Below are 13,113 nucleotides of genomic sequence, written 5' to 3'. Positions count from 1 at the left end.
AGCTGGGAAATTTTTTTTATTGAAAGGGCTTTGGAACTACTGAAGATTCTTTAGAGGGAGGAGTATTATGATCAATTCTTGACTTTAGGAAAATCACTTTGGGAGCTTTGTTGAAAATAGATTATAGAATGCAGAAAAAGAATGCTGAAATACTGATTAAAGGGACTACTGCAATGAGAGCTGATGAGGCTGGATTGTGGTGGTTGGGGTATGAATAAAAAGAAGAGGGCAGATAGATGCAAGAGATGTTAAAGAGGTAGAATTAACAAGATGCAGCAACTGATATTGGATATGATAAAGGGAAGTGGCTAGTTACAGACTTAGGAAGATGGGAAGATTGTATTTAACTGAGAAATAATAAATTCTGCAGTGGATATATTGAGTTTGAGAAGTCTCTGTCATGCTGATAGAATTGCAGAACTCTAGCTTAAAAGGAAGAGATGAAGGCTGCATATGTAGATTTAGGAGCCATCTACATAGAGATAATAGTTGAATGGGAGTTGATGAAATCCCTAGAAACTGGACTCAGGGATTATTACATTTCTCTTAAAATCTCTGTGGTAGGATTATTTGGAACAGATGAAAATATTCATTTTCTTTTTCTACAGATATTTCTCATGACTACCGTTTTGGCTGTATCATCCCTAAGTTTCACTCATATGTTTATTTTTTATCTGTAGGACTTTACATTAACAGTTTCTTTTAATCCTTATATGCTGATTGATTTTTTTTTTTTTTAATTTTAAACCCTTAACTTCTGTGTATTGACTTATAGGTGGAAGAGTGGTAAAGGTAGGCAATGGGGGTCAAGTGACTTGCCCAGGGTCACACAGCTGAGGCCGGATTTGAACCTAGGACCTCCTGTCTCTAGGCCTGACTCTCAATCCACTGAGCTACCCAGCTGCCCCCTGATTGATTTTTAAAAATACATTATCACAATAGCTTCTGGATAGGCTGAGACAGGGTCTGGGAGAAGGAAGGTTTGTTTTTTTTTGTTGTTGTTGTTTGTTTGTTTGTTTGTTTGTTTGTTTGTTTTGCTCAACTTGAAACTTTTTATTTAATTAATTTAGGGTATTCCATGTTTACATGATTCATGTTCTTTCCCTCCCCTACTCCCACCCCCTTTCCATAGTCAACAAGCAATTCCACTGGGTTTTATATGTGTCATTGATCAAGACCTATTTCCATATTATTAATATTTGCATTAGGGTGATTGTTTAGAGTCTACGTCCCCAATCATATCCCCATCTATCCATGTGGTCAAGCAGTTGTTTTTCTTCTGTGTTTCGGCTCCCACAGTTATTTCTCTGAATGTGGGTAGCGTTCTTTCTCATAAATCCCTCAGAATTGTCCTGTGTCATTGCATTGCTGCTAGTACAGAAGCCCATTACATTCGATTGTGCCACAGTGTATCCGTCTCTGTGTACAATGTTCTCCTGGTTCTGCTCCTTTCACTCTGGAAATCAATTCCTGGAGGTCATTCCAGCTTGCATGGAATCCTCCAGTTCATTATTCCTTTCAGCACAATAGTATTCCTTCACTAACAGATTCCACAATTTGTTTATCCATTCCCCAATCGAATCCCTGCCCCTCTCACACACAAAAAAATTCCCACAGTGTTTCATAGACACGATACACTGGTTCATAAAACCTCAGGTCAAGCTCCCATCTCTTAGATTTTAAGGGAACTGTTTTATTTATTTATCTATTTTAAAAATTCTATTTATTTGTTTTTTACAAATTATATGCAATAACAAATTTCCACATAAGTTTTCTGAAGTTATAAGATCCAAATTGTCTTCTTCCCTTTTCCCCCTCCCCCATCTCAGAGCTGGCAAGCAATTCATTCTGGGTTATACATGTACTATTATGCCAAACATTTTCATGTTATTCATTTTTGCAAATGAATAATCTTATTAAATCAAACCCCCAAAACTTATACTCAAATTAACAAATAAAAAGTCATATGCTTTCATCTGCATTCATACTCCATCTGTTTTAATGCTGGAAATGATCTCTCAGTTTTGAGATTGATTAAGATGATGTCACTAAAATAGTGGAATAATGTTGAATCTGTATACCTATGTGAGTTTCATAATAGTTAATGTAACTTATAATTTTTAAATTATATGAATTTAAAATAGTTTAGCTTCTTCCTAGAATGGTTTAAGTATTAAATAGGGAATTGATTTTAAATTGTTTGCAGTTTTGTGTGTGCAATAGGATTATAATAGGCATTTATATATCTCAAAAGGATTACCTTTTTGTAAAGTGTAAAGACTTTAGGCTTTTAAAATGTGGGCAATTGGCTATTTTCTATAGTTTTGGGTTGGCATTTTGTCATAGTATGATCGGTAAAAAGGTGCCAAATAGCTGATACATCATGTGTTAGGGCAGCTGTTTAAAATGTAAAATGATTCAGAATCTCTAAGTGAGGAGAATGGCATGTTCATATCCTCTCCTACACTCCCAACATTCTTCAGCAGGACCCATACGATACTGTGTACTTTTAAATGCCTATCAGGTTAGTAGTTTCATTTCCTATTTGCCAGATCATCCATCTGTAAAAGATCATCCATCTGTTCTTCCTCCCAACTCAGTGCAGTGGCCTGTATTGCCTCTGAAAAATATTGATGAGAGGATCATCTAGCTATTATTTCTTTGTTTTAGTTAATTGTTGCCATTCTATGGGAATAAGCACTTTGGGAATGGGTCCATGCTAAGACTTTACAAATCTGTCCTTGGATGTGGGCGTTCTTCAAAGAAGTGAATTCTTGGTCTGATTGACTGGCATGGTACATTATATTACAGTCATCTGGCAGAAAGCTAGTGGCCAGGACTCCATACCATTACTCACTCCATCCCTTTACTTGCTCCATTGCCTAAACTTAGAGTACTTTCTTACTCTAAAGCTATCAGCTGCTCATTCTGCTCTCATTCTAAATCTAATTAAGATTGTACTTCCTGTAACATGATAGTGATTTTATCATTTCTTTCTTAATTATCTCTTTTTTAGAATTTAACTTTTATAACAACAAAAGCCTAATGCTTTTCATGATAAAAATTTATGTATTAATTAATATATTTATCTTATCTGTTATGTTACCTTTTGGTGAATTTTAAAGCTGGATATCATTTTTTTGATCTCATTGTAAGTGGAGAATGCAATATGACTAGTGGATGTAGATTTGGCCTTGGAGCAAAGATGAATTGGATTCAAATCCCGTCGCTGAGACACGTGTGATCATCAATGAATCACCTCTCTCTTAAGAACTTGTAAATTGGTGATTTTAATTGATAGGGTGAATTTCCACACTGGGAGTTCCCTATACTGATGAAATTTCAGATTTTTCTCTTCTCCCTTCCACACCCTACCCATCCAAATAATCATTACGTGTATATTCTCAATATTTTCCAAGTATAATGAGTTCATAATTTATACAGTATAAGGTTAGTAATGTTTTTATTTATAGTTTTTGAAATGGAGTATTTGAAATGATATATTCTTCATATCATTTAGTTATCATTGAAGGTCATTTATTTGATTAAGATTATAAGCTCCTGGAGAGCAGGGATTTTTTGTTGAATTTGGTTTGTGTTATGCAGTGAGTATCAAAAATAAGTACTGTTTTCTAGGACAGTAGAGTGTCAGTCTTGATCTTCAAAGTATTGTCTACTTATGAGTGTTGGCTTTTATTCCATCTCTATTTTAGATCCTTATCAGATGTACCAAGATAATATCTTGTCAGATTTACTGTTTGTCTCTCCTGGACTGGTGAATACCTCGCCATTTGCAGAACATTTGGATTCTTCAAAAGACAATATTGGTATAGTTTCTCCATTTCTATTTCTTTTTAAAATATGAATTCTTAATTATCCAACAAATGTTTATTAAGAAGCTATTATAGGTAAAGTATTGTGCTCAGTTCAAGATACAAAGATGAAAAAATGATTCAGTCTCTGTCCTCATAGAGCTAATAACCTAATTGAGGATGTGACATGACATAATATAGGTATGATGACGGCAAAATTGAATGAGAAGTTTAAAAAGCACCAAATCACTTATAAATTTTTTTAATTTTAAGCTCATTAACAATTTTAAGCAAAGATAAAATTCATGATTTTTTTGTACAATAGGTCATTTTCCTTTTTCAAAAAATCTCTTTGTACACACCTTGTAATGGTATTGCTGGGTCAAAGGGTAAGGATCGTTCTGAAGTGAGGTAAGCTTAAGTCATTGTGCAGAAAACCTGTTTTTCCCTGGGGAAAATAAAAATCAGAAATTAGCTTTTTCTGTGAGGGTCAAGTCAGTTCAGGATTCATGAGAAATATATATATATATATATATATATATATAGCTTCCTCACAGTCCAGGATAAGACATACTGTGGAAAGTCCTGCTGCTAACCAAAACAGCTCCCAGATGATAAGGTTATGTCTCTTCTATGAATATTGTTTGCTTTGTATTTTATACCCTATAAAAATTTGCATTGTAATTTTAGTCTGGTGCAGCTCTCATTAGGAAAGTTGCCCTGGCCAGCTAATTAATCAACAGATTAATAAATAAATATATGTTCCAGTAATTTGAACTTCTGAGTGACTGGACTTTCTGAGGTAACCCACTTCAGTTCTGTATCCTTTTGGGCAGCGTTCCAAATTGTTCCTCAGAACAATTGGATCATTTTATAATTACAGTGCATTGGTGTCCCAATTTTGCCACATCCACGCCAGTATTTGTCATCTTAGGGTTGTTTTATTTGCATTTTTCTAATCAATAGTGATTTGGAACATTTTTTCACATGACTCTTGTAAAAATTAAATTTTAATGGTTTTACTAAAATATATGAAGATTATAAATAATATTGGTGGTTGCCGATTCAAAGTATTATTGCTCAAAGTCAAAATAACTTTAATAGATTTTATTCACAAAAGAGATGGAAAGAGTGAAAGCAGAGAAATACAAAAGGTTAGAGAAGACATTAGCCTATCTAACCAATATTGCTCAGTGCTTGACTCAGCCAAGACTTGTTGACCTTCAACCTGAATTAAACAGACAAGAAGGGAAAGCCAGGTATCCACTCACCCAAGTTCCCTCCAAGAGGCAGGTCAAGATGATGACTCCAGCTAAAGGTGACTCCTGAAGCCAACTTTCTTCCTTGAGCTGATCTTCTTCCTTAAGCTGACTTCCTTCTTGAAGTCCAACTCCTTCTTGAAGCTGATTTCCTTCTTAGAGTTGACTTCCCTAGCCCCCAGAAATTCAGAAGCCACTTTTATAATGACTTCTTGTCCCTTCCCCTTTTCACAAGGACCAATCACAGCTTCCAAATTGCCCAGCACTATCACTTCTTGGCCTTTTGGCTAAGATCAAGTGTAGTATCTGTTCTTATCAGTTTAATACCAAATTGCCCAGCACTGCCCAAGGGGCAGTTTTTGTAGGATCCACTTCTCACCTTTTAGAGAGGTGAATACTCATCAAAAGAGTTCACAGATTCTTGACTGACTGAGCTGTGAATTCTCATTTCCTGGCTGATTGAGTTGAAAGGGTAGCTTAGTAAGATGTTCAAGCTTTTGGTGATATCATTCTAAAATAGACAAAGGAGAGTTAATCTTGTCTTCACAATCTAGGGAGGTACTAAGTAGGGGTGCTTAAGTTATTTTTAATCAAAGTGTTAATTCAAAATAGACAAAGGAAATAAGTCTAAACTCAAAGAGAACAAAGAATTCCCTTTTACACTATAAAATAGATTTGATTATTTCATCTTAATGCTACAATGGATATAACCTTTCTGTCTTTCTTTTATATTACTTCTCCACACATACTCTGTAATCCAGTGACACTGGCCTCCTGTTCAATAAAAGACATTCCATCTCTCAGATTTTTAAATTTTCTCTGACTGTTCCCCATTCCTGGAATATTTTCCCTCTGTTCCAGATATTGACCTCTCTGGCTTCCTGTAAGTCCCACCTTCTAAAGGAAACCTTCTCAAATCCCTCTTTATTTCAGTGCCTTCTTTTTAAAAATTATTTCCCATTTATTCTATTTGTATTTTGTCTTGTATAAATTTTTTGCATATTGTCTGCCCTATTAAATCATATGCTCCTTGAGGGCAAAGATTGTCTTTTGTCCTTTTTCCTATTCCCAGTGCTTAGCAAAGTGTCTGGCACTTAAATGTTTATTGATTGGTTGATCCAAGAACTTCCTATCTCTCTGCAGTGCATTTTCCTTTTGTCAAAACTGAATTCCACTCCTAGAATCATATTCCTAAAATATTTCTTTCATCACATTATCTTCCCAAATAAGAAAACTTCAAGGGTTCCCTCACTCCCAGCCTACAAAGTCAGAACTCTTCTGTTTGAGTTTTAAGATTTGTCATAAATCTTATAAATACAGTTTTCTCACTCTTCTATTCACATGCCATATTCATGTATTATATTGTGCCCTCATTTAAGCTAAAATAGTCTTTTCCCCCATCACAGTTCTTCCCAATACTCCCTACCCCTTTAGGAAAAAAGTCAAGTTCTGTCTCTTCTATGAGGCCTTTTGAGACTCTTCTGGCCTTTCTTGTTATGGCGTGAAATGAGATCACACTTAGTATGTCTGCCATTAAAATTGATAATTCCTGTCTCACAAACTGCTTCTCTTAAGATGCAACTTGGGAATCATCTTGTGCATAGAGCTTCTACTGATTCTCCATCCTGCCTGATGCTTTCTTATCATTCTTCTCTTAAATACTTTATATATTTATGGTTATTAACTTTATGTTTATGGTATATATATATGTGTGTGTATATATATATATATATATATTTATATATGCTAGCTATATGAAAATTATTGAGAGGAATGGTAGCTTTAATACTTAGCTCAAGACCTGGAACATGGAGGAAATTATAATATATTTTATAGGAATATAAAAGCACTTGTTTGACTGAATGGCTGCTCTTATCTTCACCCTAAACCACCGCTGACTATGTACTCCTTAAGGGCAGGGACTTTGTCTTCTCTGTTCTTCATCAAATTTGGAGAAATACATAAAAATACATAACAGTTCCTCAATAAATAAATGTTTACTTGATGGATATGGCTAATTGTCAGCATTCCCACACTTTATAATTCTATAGTGATGCTATATTCTATTCAAACAATTGGCAATAATTTAAATAGAGAACTTTAGAGAATACATTGACAGCTTTTACTTTAACATGCTTATCTGTGGTGTGATTATCTTTAGGCCTTTAGTATGTATCTTCATAACACTTTGCTCAATTGGATTAAAAGTAAAAATGACTTTCTAGTGTGAATGAAGTTTAAAAGGCCCGTATTTTTCTGTTTAAGCAGCAGATGAGCCCTCCTATGAATCATTTGTTTCAAGAACCGAGACAGGATCAGGAGGATGGCCCATGGAAGCCCAGAACCCTTCAGACTCATCCCCTTTTGTCTTCCTGGAATCTAACCCTCAGCCTCTCCAGCCCACAGCAGGTAATTTCACAGAGCTTTTCTACATTTGCTAAAGAGCTATTCATTATTAATGCTATTTAAAGTAATTATTGGTAACTCTCACTTGATATAATGCCATCTCTGAATAAAATAAAAGTAAAAGGGAAACCCCACTTCTTATGTTTTTAGTTTATTTTACTGATATCTCATCAGAAGGGATTATGATAAATACCTTTCCTTGGAATACAGGGTCAAATAATAGATAACTATGTACAGTTTTCAAATTCTGGGTAGTTCTGTTTCTGCTGACAGAGGAGAAGATGACTCACAGAGACTCTGACCCATCTGATTGTTTATAGATCTCAGTGGTAATTATCTCTCCTTTCTATTTTCTATTGCTAACCAAGTTAGAAGTTATAAGAGAATAGGCAAGATTGCCTTCACTGCCAACTTTAATTTGGCAAGATGACTTACCCATGAGAAAAAGTATTCTGTTCCTTGAAAAGATTGGCTATGAAGTTTAGAACTTCTGTAATAGCTAATTATGGGTTTGAATTTTTTTGTTTTTAAACAGAGCCAATCAAGGAGGTAGAGATGGAGGTGGAATTAACCAAGGAGGCATTGTCAGTGAAAGAGGTGGGAATGAACCTGGCACCTTCCATGGAAGTGGAGAAGGCACCAGTAATGGAAAGTGAACCATTTATAGCAGTGGCACCAGTCAAGGTGGAGGATGAACCAGCTATGGAGATGGCATCATCCAAGGGGGTGGAAGATGAACTAGCCATGGAGGTGGCATCAATCAGGGAGGCAGAGGATAAGCCAGCTTTGGAGTTAACACCAGACTTAAGGGCCCAGACAGAACAAGGCACAGAACCAACTGAACAGACCCAAGAAGTACCATCTGTGGATATGGAACTTGCCAAGGAGAACCAGATGATCCCAGCCAAGGAATCCCAGGTGGTGCCAACTGTTGAGGTGGTAAAGATACCAGTTATGGAGGTAGAACAAACTAAGGAAGCCCAGCTGGCACCAGTCATGGAATTGACACTGACCAAGGACATAGAGGCCATAACAACACTAGCCAAGGATGTGGAAGTAGAGAAAATGAGTGAACCTCAGAGACTGGCATCACCCCAGGCTGAAGAAAGCCGGGTTTTCACGGCCTCACCAGGTAGGGTAGATGTGATTGCATTTGTCCTTACCCTTTGATTTTTTTTTTTCTTGGTCTATTGAGGTACAGTTTGAAAAATTAGCCATGGCTTCTATCCCTAGAATATAAAGTTAATTTGGGCAAGGATTAGATAGAATTAGAATTCCCTCATGAGAAGAGAGAAAATTATAAGAAGTAGAATTTTATTCTTTCCTTATATATGAAATGGCTGTGGCCAGTTATTTTCCTCTTCATTTTTAGGAAATGAAGTGAGTCCTTGTTGAGATTGGAATAGATTTTAATCTTTGATTTTCTTAGAAATGTAGAGATTAGATTAGATATGGAATTAGAAATTTTCTTATTTTATCATTATTTCTTATTATTGTTATTCTCCAGAGACAAACATGATTTTTGTAGAGAAGTAAGGCCAAATTCAAGAAAAGTAGATGAGAGAGAGAGAGAGAGAGAGAGAGAGAGAGAGAGAGAGAGTGAGTGTGAGTGTGAGTGTGAGAGTGTGACTGAGATTAAGATTGATTGGAGTGGGAAGAGACTTGGGGCAGCAAGACCAACCAGAAGACAATTTCAATAATCCAGGCATGACATGATAAAGGCAGGGTGTCACAGGAGATAAGGGGGTGCATTTGATAGATGTTGCAAATATGAAACTAACAGATCTTAGAACTAGCTTGGCTGTAGAGGGTTTGAGAGTGGAATCCAGGGGGACTGCTGGCTTGTGAGCCTGAGGGACTAGAAGATAATCTTACACTCAGCAGTAATAAGGGAGATATAGAGATGGTAATTAAATCTATTAGAACTTTTGAAATCCCCAAGAGAAGTAGTAGTAGAAGAAAGGGCCCAAGACTGTGTGTTGTCAGAAAGCTACAGTTAGAAAGCATGATCTGCTTGAGAAATCCAGTAAAGGAGCCTGCAAAGAAGTATTCATAAAGAGGATAGCTAGAAGAAAGTGGTGCAATGTAAAAGACTGTAGAGGTCATGGAGAAAGAGAATTGAGAAGGAGCTATTGGGTTTGGCAATTAAGAGATCATTGGTAATTCAGGAAAGATCAATTTCAGTGGAATGAGTAAGTTGGAAACTGGATTATTAGGGATTAAGAAGAGAATGAAAGGAGAGGAAGTGGAGGCCAAAAGATTTTTTTGAATTTAGCTACAGAGAGTTGAAGAGATAAAGAATTTTGGGATAATAGATGGGGAAGACATGAGCACATTGAGGGTCTGTAGGAAAGCAGCCGGTAGTGAGGGAGAGTGAAAATAAGCAATAGAATTGGATTGGAGACAGTCTGTTGGAGAATAGAGGAGGGAAGTATATCACTTGAGCAGGTTGAAGGATTCACCTTAGTAAGGAGTAAGGCCACTTTTTTATGTAAGATAAAGGAAGAGATAGTGGCAGAAGTCATTTAAGTGATGTGAGATGAGGAAGTCGATACTGCATAACCTTTGGTTTTTCTGTCAAGTAAGAGATAGGTGTCTGAACTAGGAGGAGTGGGGAAAGGGTACCATGAGAAATTTCAGGAGGAATCAAAGGTATGCAAGAGTCTCTGTGAGAGAGAAGAGCTATGGAGAGTGGGATAGTGAGTTAATAAGATGACCATAATACGATTATCTAGCAGCAGTGAAAGCAAACTTGAGATTTTTTAAAATATAAATTTGTAGTGGATTTGGTCAGAGCATTTGTCATTTTCTCCACTTTGTTCAATAGCACATGTGTAGGAAAAAAGGCAGCAAATGGTGGGAATGATCTAAGGCTGAGGCTTAGTAGGCTGCATTGGGCAAAATGATAGGGCGACTAGAGATTAAGAGAAGGAAGGCTATGTTGATGAATTGATCAGTAGATCAAGATGGAGAAGAGTGGCTAGAGAAAGGAGATGGTCTGGGAGAGAATTTAAGGGTCAGATAATGAGATGTCATGAAGTAGACATCATGGTGTTTGGTAAAGGAAGGCAAGAAGAGAGGTGGTACATTTAGGGGTGCTGGCAAGGTCTAGGGTGTGACTTGATGTTGCTGAGGTGGGGAGAAGGAGTGGGTTATGGGAAGTGTGCAGATTGAGGGACCAAATGGTCAGGGTAATTGAGGGAGAGTCAATATGAACATTGAAATCTGCTAAGATGAGGGTAAAAGTTGGGAATGAGAGAAAAGTTATGACTTATGTACCAAACTTATTGAGGATGGAGAAGAAATGACTGGTCTGTAGTAAATAGCTACCAAGATTTTGATTGGGCTGTAAATATGAACATCATCAGCTTCCAAGGGGAAGAGTTTACTAATAGGAGGTGGAGAGAATCCAGAAAGTGTTCATGAGCAGCAAGGAGGAATCTAACGCCTTTGCCTTTGTCAGTGAGCAGGGGAAAATGAGTGATGGTGCTACCATACTGAAAAAGAGTAGCCAGGGAGATTGAGTCATCAGGAAGAGCCACATTTCAGTAATAGTTGGAGAGGAAAAGATTTAGAATGATGGAAAGTTTGTTACCTATGGAATGAACATTCCTGAGGGCACAGTGAAAGGGGTGGGTGGTGCTTTTGGAATGGAGAGGATGGAGGGGGATGGAGATAATGAGTCAGTTGGTGGAGTGTGGGGAATGGGATTTGTATGACAAGCTACATGTCCAGAAAGAAACATTTGGATTTATAGGGTTTAACCAAGTGTGCCAATATTTCTTATTGAATGGAAGGTGCTGCTCCTCAAAAAAGGCTAGAGATTGATATAGACAAGTGTAGTATGGGATGGGAGGCATACTTTACAACTGTTTTTCTCTCCAGAGGCTGGAGATTAGACCTAGGTTTTTTTCTTTTGCTTGGTTGCCATATATTTTTAAAATATGGATATAATCTATTAGAGTTCAGTAAAGTTTTCTTTAAAAACAAAGATAATAAAATTAAATCAGAAATTATACTTATTTTCTTTAAAGTTAACAGTGCTTTTGTATGATTCATGAGAAAGTCATTGTAGAAGGATATGACCTCATTAAGTTTTTCCAGATATGAAGCCTTTGATAAATGCTTTTTACACATCAGAAACATGAAAAGTGTTTTTATTTGATAAGATGCATCTTCAGTTTAAATAGGCTTTTTAATTCACTGAAACTTTAGAATGAACAGTTCATATGTCCTATTTTTGAAACAATGAGGCCTTGAACCAAATTCAAACTTTTAGCCTTTACCATTTTCCTTTTAAAAGAAATAGTTAAGTCGTGAACTATATATAGCTTCCAGATTCCTAAATGCTCTTAGCATATAAAGCTATTGTTAGGTTTTCTGATAGGCTTATCTGTTAGGCTCTCTGGAGAGCCTTGTGATAACTGTAGAGGTAAAGAAAATTTACCATTGGATAGTGGCTTTTCTTGCATTAACTCTGGTATTCTGCTCTAGGAGCATTAGAACTTGGAGATGGTAAGAATGATTAAGTGCAGATAAAGTGCTGTTGTCTTTCCTTTGCAAAATTCTTATTTGGTCTGTATGAGAATTTAGAAATCAGAGAGACTTGAAAGGTTGCTCCAGATCTAGGGATCTTCCTTTAGAATCTTTGGCAAGGCTAATCTTGTTTCTCCACACATTGGATGCCATCAGTGAATTGGAGATTTTTGATACTTACTATGTGGCCGTGAATTTGGCTGGTGAGTATAAATCTGCCTGAAATACAGTGTATGTTCTGAAATAATAAAAGTTTCACATGTTTACCATCAACTTTCCCTGTAACTTAATTGATTGACTTCCGATGTATTATCCTGTAGAGAGTGTAGATAAATTTATCTCTCATCTTTATTCTTTTCCTTATTCCTGGTTCATTAGATTTTCCTATTTTTGGAAGCAGTTTGCCTATCTGATGTTTTTGATTGTAGAAATTTGGAAACCTTTTATCTTTAAACTTTCCTACATTTTCCTTTTTGAGGCTGAACATTTATTTCAGAGGGACAAAGGAAAGGAATTTTTTATTTCAAGTACTGTCTTAATCTGCCATCCAGGAAACTTTCTAAATGTCATATATTTCTCAGCTCTTTTGTGTCAGGTTTCAAGTTTTTCAGTTTTCCTCATTCCACGCCCCTCTTTCTTATCTTTCTGGTAAAGTGTCTGTTGTTTTGACACTGTAAAAAATTTAATACATATGTGTTTGTGTCAGCCAAGAAGGGCATTAAGTACTTGTACTACAAAGCCATTCCTCCACAATTCATTCCTCTACCAGGAAGAAGCAAGTATACAAGTACAGTAGGACCTTGTTTTACATGAATTCAACACGCATGAAATCTAAGTGTGTATGAGTGTCAAGTAAAACAAAAAGGCAGAAAAACACTTCAAATAAAAATGTTTAAGTGTGTGCTAAGTCTGCACCATTTTCCAAAGCAGGGTAGTGTTGCAACAGTTTACCCAATAATGCTGATTCTTGGTCCAAGAAGCATTCAAATGTATGAAAATATTGTGCACCAAACATTAGCTCCCACTTTGGTCTTTGTCTGAAGTTCATGCTTGTAACAAGTCATGTCTGTCTCAGGGCAGTGCTTCTCTTTATTTCATTA

General features: G+C 36.4%; 1 protein-coding gene and 1 pseudogene across 6 annotated transcripts in view; both read left to right on the top strand.

Moving 5' to 3' along the window:
- Nucleotides 1–13,113, top strand: part of MAP4 (microtubule associated protein 4) — a 248,111-nt gene that overhangs the window by 157,820 nt on the left and 77,178 nt on the right. For 5 of the 6 annotated variants that reach the window (XM_044683131.1, XM_044683249.1, XM_044683375.1 and 2 more), the window contains exons 5-7: nucleotides 3,714–3,827; nucleotides 7,337–7,480; nucleotides 8,013–8,609. In XM_044683131.1, coding sequence (XP_044539066.1) covers nucleotides 3,714–3,827; nucleotides 7,337–7,480; nucleotides 8,013–8,609 — 855 coding nt within the window. The remainder of the gene's footprint in view (nucleotides 1–3,713; nucleotides 3,828–7,336; nucleotides 7,481–8,012; nucleotides 8,610–13,113) is intronic. The other variant, XM_044683185.1, reaches the window with a different exon arrangement.
- On the top strand, nucleotides 5,339–5,510 carry LOC123232836 (annotated as a pseudogene).

Source organism: Gracilinanus agilis, chromosome 1 (assembly GCF_016433145.1).
Source record: "Gracilinanus agilis isolate LMUSP501 chromosome 1, AgileGrace, whole genome shotgun sequence".
Taxonomy (NCBI): domain Eukaryota; kingdom Metazoa; phylum Chordata; class Mammalia; order Didelphimorphia; family Didelphidae; genus Gracilinanus; species Gracilinanus agilis.
Note: the sequence above shows the minus strand (reverse complement) of the source record. Positions and strands in the feature narration are given on the sequence as shown.